Raw genomic sequence first — 14,742 nt, forward strand, 5'->3', positions numbered from 1 at the left:
ACTGTCACAAAACATCCTGAAAATGTTCAGTGAATTCATTTGGCGTAACGGAAAACCTAGAAGGAAGAAAGAGCAATAGTTTTTAGGTAAAAAAAGGTATAGAATACAGCATTGGACTTTACAGTCTCTACCGGCGGTGCTGATATCTGCTTCTTGGCCCTTCAGCCAGGAAGTGCAATGGGGGGTTGGGGGCCAACCATTGTGTGCTTTCGCACACACTTCCTGTTTACCTTCACCAGATTTCTCCAGGTACCCATTTAGAGCTGCGTCGACTCTGGCTGAGCTTACAAAGTCACGTGACTGACCCCCGTCCCAAACCAAATAATTGGATATACTAGGATTCGAACCCTCAACCTCTCGGACAAAGAATCCTAAATCTAGACCCCGGCGCCGCGCCGATGAGGGTAAACGGGCGGCGGCAGGGCCAAAACAGCGCGCCACCGGTAAGATGTCGGCAGCGCGCCGCCGGCGCGATCAATGTTGACCGCAAACATTAATGTTTTCATCAGTCTTTCTCAAATCACAGCTGAAATTTACAACAGATTCCAGCCTATCCATGAATTCAAAAATTCACAAGTCACTGGCTAGAAACTGGTCTTCTTCGTTATGCATCAAGAGAAGTAAAAATCTGGTAGAAACGGAATGGCTGTGGCGTTTCAGAACCCTTGCATAATACGAGTAGTTGAAGTATCTATTAGCTATGTATTGTCAACATAAATAATTAATCAAAATTAGTAGTTTACCTTAAGAAAATTAGTAGTATTATAAGAAAATCTTATCTATAAACAGCAAAAGAAAAAAAATTCTGCAAACTTACAATTCAGCTGTAGAAACAATCTGTTGGCTGTCAATTTCAAAATCCAACTGAAGGCTGAAGCTGTATAGTAGTGAATGTGTTCTATAATTCTATTCAACTTGAAAATAAAATTCTTGAGTACGAATGATGTAAGAAATAGCGATTGGGAAACTGCATTCAAAATGATTTAAACTCCTTTCATACAGACGATACTTTTTTTTTCAACATATGAAGAACTGTGTATATTGCAATATTTGCAACTGCATATTACATCTGTCTGGTTTTTATGCAAAGTAACAAGAGAGACGAAAATTAACGAACAAAAGAGTAGTGAAGAATTATGGTATGCAAAGTAATATTCGGCAGGGAAAGTCACTGGTGATAAATCGCTAGGGGTGGCACCGTGATTGCGTGATTTTCGGGGATTCAGGGAACCAAATTTTTTTTCGGGGTGATGAATATATTTTCGGGGAAGTACCCAAAAATTCGGGGATAGTGCAAGCCCTGTTTGATTTCTAATCAGGAAAATCGAAATACTAAACCACACGAGAAGGAAAAGCTCCGACTTTCCGGTTGACGCAATAAAGAATTGCCGCAAAATTAATTTAAAGTCGACCAAACGCCGCCACCTCTTCCGGCGGTGGCGCGCATGCGGCGCGCCGGTGGCGTTGCGACACTTCGGCGGTGGTCGACCGGGCCTCTCGTCGGCGGCGTTCGGTCGATCCGCCGGCGCGCCGCCGGGGTCTACCTAAATCCAGCGCACCAATCCACTCGGCGACCACATAATTATCTGAATAAAACAATATCCAACCAATTAAGTAAAGGAGTAGTAAATCATAACTACTGTGCCTAATTCTTGGCATCTCCGGGCAAGTTAACATGAATTAAAAGAACGTGACTATCCTTTTTAGACAAACGATGTTGAGCTATCACTTGAATAAATATAACGCTGTATCAGATACATATTGTTTGTTTGTTACTTCTTTGACAAAGCAATTTATATAGCCCAAATACTGCACAATTTGACGTGAAATTTATAACTAAAACGAAAAAACAAAACGAACATGAGAACATTACGAACATTACGTATATGAGAGGGTTCGCCCCCCAATTCATTACCTCGCTCTTTGCGCTAAAGTTCGATTTTGTTTCAATTCTTCAATAATGACCCCTGAATCACAAAGGCCGTTTAATTATAATAAATAGCTCTTTTGAAAGTAAATAAAAAACTTTAGCACAAAGAGCGAGATATTGACTAGGGGGCGAACCACCTCATCTACGTAATAATTTCTGTTCGTTTTAAGTTTTAATGTTGCTCCTTACTTTTAGTTGAAAAATTTTTTTTAATGTAATTTCTGATCATTTTTTAAATAATGCTGGGAAATCCATTGCCCCCTTCATAGAAAATTCCCTTCCCCACATAAAGCTTCCTACATGGAAAGATCCTCCCACATAACCCCTTCTTCCAGACCAACCACCAGCAAAAATTACCCCTGAAAACGTCTGTATACTTCAAAATAACTAATACTATATGTAAACATTAGACAAAGCTAACAAATTACAACTATTTCCCTGGAAACAGTGTGGGATCAAATCGACCTCAAAGGCACGGGTGTTAGATTTTGCGATTGCGCTGAACAAAATGGTTGACTCAAAGTATCTATTGGGTGACTTTGGGGAAAATGAGCGTTGGAGGGCTCTCCAACGAGCCCTCTTGTGATATTCTAGGACCTCTGGGTCGATACAATCACCCCAGAGGAAAAAAACAACAAAAAACAAATAAACGCGTATCTGTGATCTTTCTTCTGGGAAAAAATACAAAATTCCACATTTTTGCTGATAGGAGCTTGAAACTTCTATAGTAGGGTTCTCTAATACGCTGAATCTGAAGGTGTGATTTTCATTAAGATTATATGGCTTTTAAGGGATGTTTCCCCCTTTTTTGAAAACAAGACAAAATTTTTTAGGCTCGTAACTTTTGATGGGTAAGACTAAACTTGTTGAAATTTATATATTTGAAATCAGCATAAAAATATAATTATTTTAATGTATCTATTGGTATCGAAATTCCGTTTTTTAGAGGTTCGCTTACTATTGAGCCGGGTCGCTTCTTGAATGCTAGAAAGTTCATCCTAAGATAACCATAGTTTCATTGGAATTCATTTGTCAGCTGTTTTTTATGGAGCACCCACCTCAATCAAATTCAATTCCTCAATCACCTCAATTCCTTTTCTCTAGAAAGCTAAGAGTAATTATTCACTCCAAAAGTCTTCTTCCGTCCAGCTCGGTCACCTCTCTATATGTATCTTGAATCAGACCTTTCACAGAATATACATACCTGCATCTTGAGTAACAAGAAAAAATCACTTTTTTGCATCGGAAGCAGTGATGTGTCTCCTTTTTTTCGTCACTGCTATTGGAGCACAGAAACATCACACAGAGGTGTTTAAAGGCTCATTTTAAATAAAATTGCTATATCTAGTGCCTTTTGTAAGTAACAAAAGATAATCATTAAATTAAACAAAATTTAATTAAAATGTAATTAAATAAAATTAATTAAATAAAATGTTACTTTTTGCAAAAACTGCATCTTTATATACAAGATGATATAACAAGCGCTTCTTATGACAAGATATTGTAAAACACATATCTTTTGAAAAGTTCCCTCTGACAGAGATGATGTCAGATTTGATTTGACTCTGCTGCCTGATTCCCTTTCGTTTGTTCTTTACTAAGTTTCAGCTAAAAAAAAAGCCAAATGATTTTTCCGGTGCATGTAACAATTAAAGAAGTAAATTTCTCCTTTTTTTCAATTTAAATATTAATGACACCAAGCCACTAAAAATTTATGACCAGATATACCAAGAGATATACCCTTTAACTAGTTTTTCCTTCAAATTCTGCCAGTAGAATTTCCTTTTAAAGGAGTCCATAGACAGGTTGTTTCAGAGACAACCTCTTTGGAGGTACCATTGTCTTACAAAGCTGTTCTTGAAGTCCTCAATGTGGGTCTCTCCTCTTGTAGGTAATCAGACTGTATAGTGTTTTGGCTTGCTTTCTGTATTAGCTTGGCAAACGGCAGAAACAGTAGGGAGGGAGGGAGGTGGATATATTCGCTGGAGGGAGGAAGGTGGATGTATTCGCTGGAGGGAGGGAGGTGAATGTATTTGTATAAAACAACCACCGAAAGAGGAAAATCACCAGACAGCGGACAGCGGAAACAACATTTCCAATTTTACAACAAATGTTTTGCAACTTACATTTTACAACTTAATGACTTGCCACCACACAGATGTGGTTTACAACTAACTACAGTAGCTAAGTACACATGAAGGGAATACGGGACAATGCAACCTCTTCTTGAGATTGAGATGTGGTTTACAACTAACTACAGTAACTAAGTACACATGAAGGGAATACGGAACAATGCAACCTCTTCTTGAGATTGAGATGTGGTTTACAACTAACTACAGTAGCTAAGTACACATGAAGAGAATACGGGACAATGCAACCTCTTCTGGAGATTGAGATGTGGTTTACAACTAACTACAGTAACTAAGTACACATGAAGATTCTGCCAATTCTTGTATTTTGTTTAACCGAAACTTGCTTCACCTTGGAAACGAAATCAGCGGGATTTTTAATATAAGATTTTTGAGCCTGAATTAGTGGGCGAAATACAACTGATAAGAATTTCCCTATTTTTGCTGTAGAAGAATGAAAAGAAGAAACAATTGGTCGAAGTGGATTACCGGGCTTATGAACTTTAGGAAGACCATAAAAGCGAGGGGACGTGCATCCACGTGGGTACAACCTTTTGTACAACTGATCTGTAATTTCACAGATAAGAAAGCTCTTTTCGGACTTCCTGGACAAATTTTTCTGTGGGATCGGTAGCTAATTATTCATATGTGTTAGAATCATTTAGAAATTCCCTGAACTTTTTGTCGTAATCATCTGAATCTAATACAACAACAGTTTTGCCTTTATCGGCTTTCGTAATAATCCTGGAATGATCTTTATGTAGTGCGTGTAAGACCAAGTGATCATTTTTACTAAATTTTTTTTAAAAATGACTCTGCCCTTGCATAGCACATTTTTGAAAAACCAGACCATACTATTTTGTTTAATCAAGCTAGCCTTATTTCGCATGACAAAGGTATTGTCCAGCACTACAGAGAAGCTGTTGAAATTTATAAATACCAACATTTAGGTCAAGCTTTAAACAGAGATTCTGGTGATTTAAGAATAAACAAGTCATATTTCGGTTTTCTAAAAAGAGAAGCCGATACTTTAGTAATCCCTGAAATAAACCTTGAACCACTTTCCCAGTCTTCTAATCAAACACGTGAACAACCCCTTAGGTCTCAAAGGGTGTCTGCAAGAAATGCATTAATTAAAATCCGAAATCAGATGACATAGCTCTCCAACTTATTTAATTGCTGGTTTGTTTCGTTTTTGAGTGAATGAATTGTTTTCATTTATTTCTCAGTTGTTTGCTAGTATCCGTCAATGGTAGTTCTAATTTTTTGGTTTTTGTGCAAATCGCGAATATTGGTGAATGACTCGTCCTATGGTATTTAAGCATTTGTTTTTAATTATCATAATTTTTTGATTTTATCTAATTTTATTTATATTTTCAGTTTTTGGTTTTTTTCTTTCGTTTTTTGGTTCTTTTCAAATTTACTTCACGCGTTATTTGTTTGTTGTTTTTTTCTTCGGTACTTTTCTTGGATACATTATTTCGTTTCGCGCTGAAGAAGAGAGGCGTTTTTCCCCTCGAAATATTCACTTTGTTTTTTCAGTATTTTCATTTGGCCTATAAAAACCCCATTTTTGCTCGTTTTTCTTTCTTTATGTAAGTACACATGAAGGGAATACGGGACAATGCAACCTCTTCTTGAGATTGAGATGTGGTTTACAAACTAACTACAGTAACTAAGTACACATGAAGGGAATACGGGACAATGCAACCTCTTCTTGAGATTGAGATGTGGTTTACAACTAACTACAGTAACTAAGTACACATGACGGGAATACGGGACAATGCAACCTCTTCTTGAGATTGAGATGTGGTTTACAACTAACTACAGTAACTAAGTACACATGAAGGGAATATGGGACAATGCAACCTCTTCTTGAGATTGAGATGTGGTTTACAACTAACTACAGTAACTAAGTACACATGAAGGGAATACGGGACAATCCTACCTCTTTTTGAGATTGAGATGTTATAGTCTAGAAAATGCAGTTTTTCGGGTTACCAAGGCCGATGTATAATTCCAACCATTCTAGATCTTATTGAGGGGCTTTCAGACAGCTTACATTCTTCATCTCCTAATTAAATAATCTAAATCTTACTCCATATCATATATAAAACTTTAAAACGCATGCCGTGTTTTATCCTCTTTTATATCTTAAAACAAATGTTTAGTACTACAGCTTGTCAATTTAATCTTCTAGTAAGTTTGTGCTTTTTTAAATCTAAAAATTCTAATTACGTTAATTTTACTTTTGCCCACTTTTTATGGATAATTTTTTCCTGGACAAAGTTTTTCTCTTGACTGTTTAATCATTGTTCTCTCACTTTTATTCAGGGATTTTTTTTTATCCTGAAATGCTAATTTAGCAAGTATACTTGCGAAACCCATTTAAGAAGTATATCTTTTTCATGTGCAAAATATGTAGTCTTGCAATACTCCCTATGACTGATAGATACCATAAGATGCCCTGAAATAATACCCTGAAACCAGTTCATATTACCTTTCAAGAGTTTTCAGCAAAAATTCATCATTTATTGCAACGTTGAACATCAATTCATTGATTAGTGGCTGTAATCTGCAGGCTTTTTCAAAAAGAACTCTGGGGAATGGAGAAGGCAGCATAGCAAATGGAGCGTATTGCAACTGATCTCTTGAGAAGTTTGTTTTTGACCTCATACAAGCACCTAAAACACAGCAGATCTTAAAAATGGTTCAATAGCCAAATTTATAATTCCTACCCACAAAAAAATTGGCCACTGTAAGGGGGGTAGCAGTAAAAAAAACTATTTTTTTTGCTAAAACTTTCCTGGTAGAATACTTCAGGCCAGTTGATGAGAAGAATTCCGTATTTGAAAGCAGGTATGTAATAATATGATGCTGTGCTCAGGTAGGCAAAAAGTTCCAAAACGGCCAGTAGCAGAACTCAACAAATTTCAAAATCTGCCAACAAATTTCACTAGGCCTTGAAAACTGCCAAGTAGCATGGCTACCATGCTACCCCACTTTTTGCCCATAGGGTCGTGGTTATGCATTGGAGATTTGCAACACAGAGTTAGTTAGTTCTGGACTAAAAGACAAAGAAATCCCAGCAGTAACAATAACGTCTCATAAATTTATATAGAGGCATATAAAAAAGATTAACCAGTCCCTGGTCTCCAGCAACTGCAGCTTTGCATGACTTCCAAAATACATATCTAAATTTCTAATAGGTTCTATGGGTGAGAATATCTCTGGTACAGCCTGTCTAAGCCTTTTAATTTGGTCCCAGAACTGACACTTTACTTAAAAAGATGAATGTTAATAAATGAGTACGCATTGGAGCTGAATATGGCAAAAATGTGCATTTATTGAAAAAAGAGGGAATGCCATGCAAGATGAAGGCAAAAACTGGATTATTTATTCAATTTACAGTATAAAAACGGATTTTTTTTTCATGTAACCTAAGAAAATCCAACTGAAGCTAAAGCAAAAGAAGAAACAAGCTTATGATAAATGTTGAACATAAAACAATCAGAAATTAAAATGACCAATGAAGCCAAACTTTGAAAAACATAACAATACATTGAAACAAAAACAAAAAACCTATAAAATACATTTAAAATGAAAACGAACAGACAGATACAGAATATATTACTAATCTTCCTTTTTAAAGTAATTAAACGAAATATCTTCTTTTACTATTGTTTATTGACAGAATTGGTTTCTGAAACTTTCATAAAGCTGATCAACGTTAAGGCAAAATGGACATACATTATATATATATATATATATATATATATATATATATATATATATATATATATATATATATATATATATATATATATATATATATATATATATATATATATATATATATATATATATATATATATATATATATATATATATATATATATATATATATATATATATATATATATATATATATATATATGTGTGTGTGTGTATGCAAAGGCATATCTAGATGTGGCCTACAGTTCCTTACCATGCATAGTTGCCCAGTCTTTACATTTGAGGGCTAACTCTACCATTCCATCTGAATTTTGAGGCAAATAATTCAAGAGTGGGTTCTTCACTATAGTTTCCTTCGCAATATGATCTTCATCTGTTTTTCCCATTGTCAAAAAGCAAAGACCTACAATAATAAAAGTATAGTAAATTACTTAGTGTGATGTAGAGAACAAAATTATTTAAAGTAGTGCAACTAAAAATACATCTTATTCAAGAGAGCAGAAAACATACTCTGGACAGTATGATGTTTCAGCAACAGCACAGATGCTACTTAGGATAGTTTTCACATAATCAAAAATCCAGTGGATCAAACTTTGTCTTACCAGTAAAAGGAATTAAAATAAGGCAAGGTCATTTGGTAAGGAGAAGTGATTTTGCCCATTTTTGGATATCTGATTTTATCAGTAGAGGAAAATTAGGCAAGTATGCTCTTCTACATGTTCTTAAAAAAGGGACTATAAACCAGTGTAAACAACAGCAATTACTGAGGATGGATAATTTTTTTTTTTTTTTAGTTAAACCCTGCAAAGTTAAGCACAGCAATTTTTTGCAACATACATATCCAAATTTCTAACTTTGGATGTATATGTCACATCACAAAATAATCTCCGACTATATTAGGATCATATGCTTGTTCATTTGAATCAAAAATAAAACCATAGCACCCATGTAAGCATGAAAACACTACATTATGCCTAAATTTGGGCTTTTGATTTATCCTTCTAAGCTTCAATCAGATGGCAAAACCATGTTCATGCTTCACAAGAATTCACAGCTTCAGACAATCATATAAGAACAGGCAAACCCCATCCTATGGCCCAATGATTAATTCCTAAAAGTTTCATCAGCCTATGGCAATACATCAAATAACTACTTCCCTTACCACTACCCCTCATTCATCATCAATTGGGTGATTAAAGAAGGGGTCAAAATTTTCCTGATAAACATTGTTCAGGTTTTTATAGGTTGATTAAATGTAGAAATCGATCTGGAGGTCAAATTAAGTCCTGGGATGTTGTTTTCAAGTCCCAACAATAGTGTAATCCCTACTTTTAAGGCTTGAAAGATCCTGTAAGGCAGATAATATGCAAGAAGCCTGCACCTGTCTGCTATCTATATAATAAAGGTTGAAAAATATTCTCAAGCTTGGCTTATACTTTACTTTTCCTGGACTACATGCCTTGGCAAAGGGGCTCCCAGAACTGAATTTTTAAAATGAAGGCCAATAGACACATTTTTTCAAGAAATATTATTAGCCTTATATCTAAGAAAGGGTAGATTTAGGATATTGAAATCACGTTCCTGTTGCCTAATTTAAGCTATGGATCTATTCCTGAGGGTATCAATCATTTATTGCAGCAACTTTTACTTTCAAGATAATTCATTTTTTTGGAAATGCAGGGAGGTAAGAAGTTGAAAATATCTTGCATGGCCTGGTTGAAAAAATTGTTTATTGTCAAGTGGGATGTCTGTTGAGGTGAGTAGTTAATATTATGTCTATTATTTTTTTCTCTCTTTCTTCTGTCTTTGATTGATTATCCATTTATTTCCTTATTTATTAGTTTAGTTGTTTTATCTGTGCAAAACAAGCTTGTCTCTCTGCCAGATATTGGTATACTTAGTATGTTATGTATATATGATTTTAAAAAATAAATGAACCTGAATCTGGCCCTAGTTTGAGCTGTAGGATAAATCCCAAAGGGAAAATCATTGGTTTTCTGAATTAAAGAAAAGGGGAAAGTAAAGATTAAAATCCATTCTATTTAGTGTTAGAGCTACTAATACCTACTACAATGGACAAATTTTAACCTCCATCAGTTTAACTATTTAAACTAGTGTTTCATTTAACAAAGCTTGTTTAACTAAATTTCATTAAGATTTTACAGATAATTTAGGGTCCTGTTTGAAACAAAGAACAAACGAAAAATTTCTTGATGGTTTACATAATGAACTAGCAACATTGCCTGTTGGACAACAGGCATAAACAAAGGAAGAAAAAAATAGTGTATACTCTTTTGTGATGATAGTAGAGAAACTATACTGTCTTATCCATCTGAACATAAAGTTCGAAATTGACCTGCTACACCCCCCCCCCCCCATAGACCCCACAAGACTTTCTTATAGTTTTGCTTCAAATCTCCCAGCTCTGAGACCCAACACAACGAAATTACCAAAGCTATAGCTTCAAAATCCCCATTTAGAAGAGAAAAGATGTCCCCTCCTTACTTTAAATTGAATTATATAACAATATGCGTACATTTTTAACTGAACAGAGACTTTTTGATCTTCAAATGCAACTTTGACACCAAACAGAGTATATGCTCAGCATTTGCACTTTTTATCAACAGATGAAAAGTGTGAACAAATGTATGCCTTGAATCTATAGCCCTGTAACATGGTGCAAGACTCCAACTTCTAAACTAGTAATAATAAAACCAAAAGAGTATAAGTAATTTATAGCTTATTAAAAATTCTTTCCTAATATAATTTACTGGAACTGTTACAATTTCATTCCATTCACTCCTCCCTGCCAACCCTATTGCCTGGATACACCCCCAGCCTGTTCAAAAAAGTTTGCATCTTGTTTCTAAGCAACAGCTGGGCAAATAATGCAGATTCAATAACAAACGAAAAATTGATAAATGCTTTAATATTCATATAGTCTAAGATGAAATACAAATAAGAGCAACTGGATAGCTCAAAAGTGTATATGGTGGAGGAGATGGGATGTAGTTAGGAACAAGATAATACCTTTCAAAAGGCAAATTTGAGCTGTACATCTCTTCCTAAAAGTTTCATTTACCCAACTCAACTGCTTTATATGATAGCAAAATGCCCAGTGTCTTGAAGTTTACCAAAAATCTTATAATTTGGAATTCCACCCTAATACTAATAGATAAACCAGTGACACCAATTAAGGGGACAGCACAGGGCATTTGCCTCCCTCTCTATATTTTGACAATACATTTTTCTTGTCATTTTCATTGAAAAAAAAATCCTGTTATATTCCCATGAATTGACCCAATGAAATAGATAGAAACATATTCAAATTTCATATCACATCAATCTTGTTCATTTTTCAGGCTGAAGGTATTTTAAAATTAGTCATGGGAGAGTCAATTTGATTATCTTGGGAAGGCAGCCAAACCTAACCTAGGCCATATTTTTGCCATTTCTGAACATGTTAGTTCTATAAAATCTTCAAGTGATGCGTTATAACAAGGATGGTAGATTTACACTATAGGACAGAAATTAGATAGAAAAACAGGACCAGGTAAATTTGTCCCTTTCTTGATTAATTTTCTAGCTAGAAGATGACCACGCCATTTAGTGCAACTTGTAATGATCTTTCTACATATACCAATTGCTAACCTTACAAATTCCATCTTGAGCCTTTTAAAGGGCACTAAAAGTCTAGTAAACAGCTTTCAATTCCGCCATTTTTTTCCTCATGGGTGGGTTATTGTACTACAAATAAGATAAATTAGAAACTGTATTTTTTCAGCAAAATTGATGGGAAATAAGTTAAGTTCAAACAAGACTTTCAAGAAACAAATTGAATGAGAAAACAATTATTAATATCAAAATTTGAATCAAATGGCAGGCTAAGTTGTTACTTTATTTCTTTAAGACATAAAAAATGGAACAATCTGTTCCATTGAGGCATTGAGGAGAGGACATCCCCTTTTATATACAGAATAATTTCTGTTTGTTTTAAGTTTTAATGTCACTCCTTACTCTCAGTTAAAAAAAACAAACTTTTTTTTGTTTATTTAATTCTGTAAAAGGGTGTGCTTTTCACATAACAAGGCTGGTCTGAGAAGTTTTGAGTCATCAGCATAATCCAAGATGGCCAAAAGTAGCTAAAGTAGAATTTTACCAAGTTGCGTTGTTTTAAGATGGGTTATCACTCTTGTTTTTCAGGTTCTTGATTCACCACAGTGATTTTAATTTATGGGTACATGGGTTGAAACAAGAGAGATGCATTGTGGAAAGCATACATAGGCTAATTTGGGTTATATATCTGAATATTAGGGGGGCTGGGGGCAAAGTATAGTATATAGTAGAAATGTAGTCAAAATGTGTTATCTGGAATTATTCTGCATATTATGAAGAATTGTTTTCTTAGCATGATTTGTTTTCATTAGCCCAAATTCTACACCTTTACTGTTAATTTGTAATACCAAGAAAGCCAGTTTAAAAAACAGCAACAGCCCAATCAGCAAGCTTTTGCATAGTCTATAGGTTAGGGGCTGCAATGCAACTTGAATTAACAATGATAGTTATAGGCTACTTGAAGTCTTATATACTGGATAAAATAGTGAATTTCTTTTTTTTTATGGATAAATTTTTCACAAATCATATTAGCCTATTGACTTACAAACAAAGTAAACATACCACTTGATGCCTTTTTTATGCTCTTTCCAAATATAATAATCATTTTTTTTGGAAATGAATTTCACCCCCACCCCTATATATACCAACTTAGGGTATATATTTGCACATTACAGGGGTGGGGTAAAGTTTAAACTTACCTCCCATTTACATCAAAAATAAAATTTACCCCCCCCTTATGTGCAAATATATACCCTGAATTGGTATATTTAGAGGTGGGGGTAAAATTCATTTCTGATAAAAATGATTATTATACCCTAGGCTATTTGGAAAGAGCATAAAAAAAGGCATCAAATGGTATGTTTACTTTATTCATAAGTCAATAATATGATTTGCAACAAATTAACCTTTTTATCTATCTAGTTTCATTTCTAAGCTTTATCATCAATTTATTAAGACCTTCTATCTTTATGCCTAAGCTATCCTTTTAAAGAACAGTTCTGAAAGTTGTTGCAGCATGACAGCACTAAATATTTTCAAGAAGCCTAGGCCAAATGTGACATTTTTTCAAGCTAACAAAAAAAAATTTCAGAGAAAACAGCAGTAAAAATAAGATGATTCAGCTAAATAACAAAACAAAACATATAGCAGTAAAACCTAGCAATTTTGCGTGCCCTAGCAAATTTGAACTTTGAAAATTTGCAAATCTAGTTGCCATAGTTGCCAACTTGCCATACCAGTAGCACTGTAGCGTTATAAATCCGAGTCGAACTAAATATGTTCCTAAAGAAAAAATCGGAAATGAAATACAAAAAATCTAGTTACCATTTAGATTGGGTATTTTCTAGTCTTGCTATTTGACCACAATAAGAAAAATTCGAGATGAGAATTTTCGTCTCTTGGGAAATAATAATATTGGGAAAATAGAATTTTCACGAACGAATTCGACGCCTAAATTTTGTCAAAGGTTGACAAAATGTTGAAAGAACAGGCCTTGATTTGTCTTAATCTTGACAAAAATAAATTGTTTATATTAAATTTGGTTCTAGACTACCCTTACCATAAAAACCTTACTATTGTGTTAACAATGGGCAACTTCCATAACTGACAGTCCTCACCCCGAGGGCGGGGGGGGGGGTCACTCCAAAGCATGAGCGCCTATAAGCTGAATGCCAGGGGAGCTTACCTGGTCTAATTTACACTTTTAATGCTGTATAATGGAAATCTCAAAACAAAAATATAAAAATAAGGCAGCATCATTCAGGCAGGAGGGGGCTGGCGTCACCTCCCCCCCCCTAATGGGCACCCATGATCCCGAGGTATGGTTTTTTTACCTTTGGACTATTTTGAACAAAATGACCATCTCAAAATTTTGAATGGATGTGTTTTGGTAAAAAGGACGTGTGCGGGGGGGGGGGTAATTGCCCTCCAATCACTTTTGATTCTCAGAGAGAGAACTAGAACTTTCGATTTCTAATCGATTGAGTCTACTCCGAATTTACGTAGAAACTGCTCCGAAGTTTCTGCGACCATCCGTTCTACAATAACCTTATTTGTTGAAAATGGGCAACTTGCATAACATACAGCCCTTGCCCTGGGAGGCTGTAGGGAGTTTTGTCAGTACAGGAGGCATAGTTTTTTGGGCTTTGGACTATTTTGAACAAATTAACTATCTTAAGGTTTTCATCGGATGCATTTGAGAAAAAAGGTATGGGGGGCTGTTTGGCCGTCGATTACTTTTTACTCTTAAAAAGGGTACGTAGACTTTTAATTTTCAATCTAATAATCCCCTTCCGAAGTTTATACGACCACCCTTTCCATATGAAGTGCCTCTAAGAAAAAGTAAAAATAATAAGCATTGAAGCATTACGGCTCTTTGTTGCCCCTAATTTTTTTTCCTTATCTCTGTATTCTCGGTTATATAGGCTTTCACGGGAGGAGGGGGGTATTTAATTTTTATGATGAAGATTTTGTATTTTGCTGGATTTAAATGCAACTAAACCCTCATCTAGCTGAACCCCGATCAACTGAACCCATGTTGCTGGACCCTCCTGGATCTGACCCCAGGTGAAACTGAATCCAAACTTAAATCAATCCCCATGCGACTCAACCCTCACAAAATTAAACCCTCGTGCAACTGGATTCCGTGCAACTTTACCGCATTTAGCTGAACCATCGTGCAACTCAACCCCCTTGCAACTGAACTCTTGTTTGACTGAGCCCCGTACAACAAAATCTTCGTTCAGCTGAAGCCCCGTTAAACTGAGCCCTTTTGCAACTCAACTCCGTTTAACTGAACCTTCGTGAAAATGATATCTTGTGAAACTCAACTCC

At 35.2% G+C, this 14,742-nt stretch overlaps 1 protein-coding gene across 2 annotated transcripts in view; it reads right to left on the minus strand.

The window, feature by feature from the left end:
* LOC148946709 (glutathione synthetase-like) overlaps positions 1-14,742 on the minus strand; it is an 86,531-nt gene that overhangs the window by 47,932 nt on the left and 23,857 nt on the right. For both annotated transcript variants that reach the window (XM_089096344.1, XM_089096343.1), the window contains exons 2-3: positions 8,048-8,197; positions 6,560-6,743 (exon numbers count right to left, since the gene is read on the minus strand). In XM_089096344.1, the coding sequence (XP_088952470.1) occupies positions 6,560-6,743; positions 8,048-8,180 (317 nt within the window). In that variant the 5' untranslated portion in view covers positions 8,181-8,197. The remainder of the gene's footprint in view (positions 1-6,559; positions 6,744-8,047; positions 8,198-14,742) is intronic.

This window comes from Artemia sp. Qi Xiang Cuo, chromosome 11 (assembly GCF_049724085.1).
Source record: "Artemia sp. Qi Xiang Cuo chromosome 11, ASM4972408v1, whole genome shotgun sequence".
NCBI classification, from domain to species: domain Eukaryota; kingdom Metazoa; phylum Arthropoda; class Branchiopoda; order Anostraca; family Artemiidae; genus Artemia; species Artemia sp. Qi Xiang Cuo.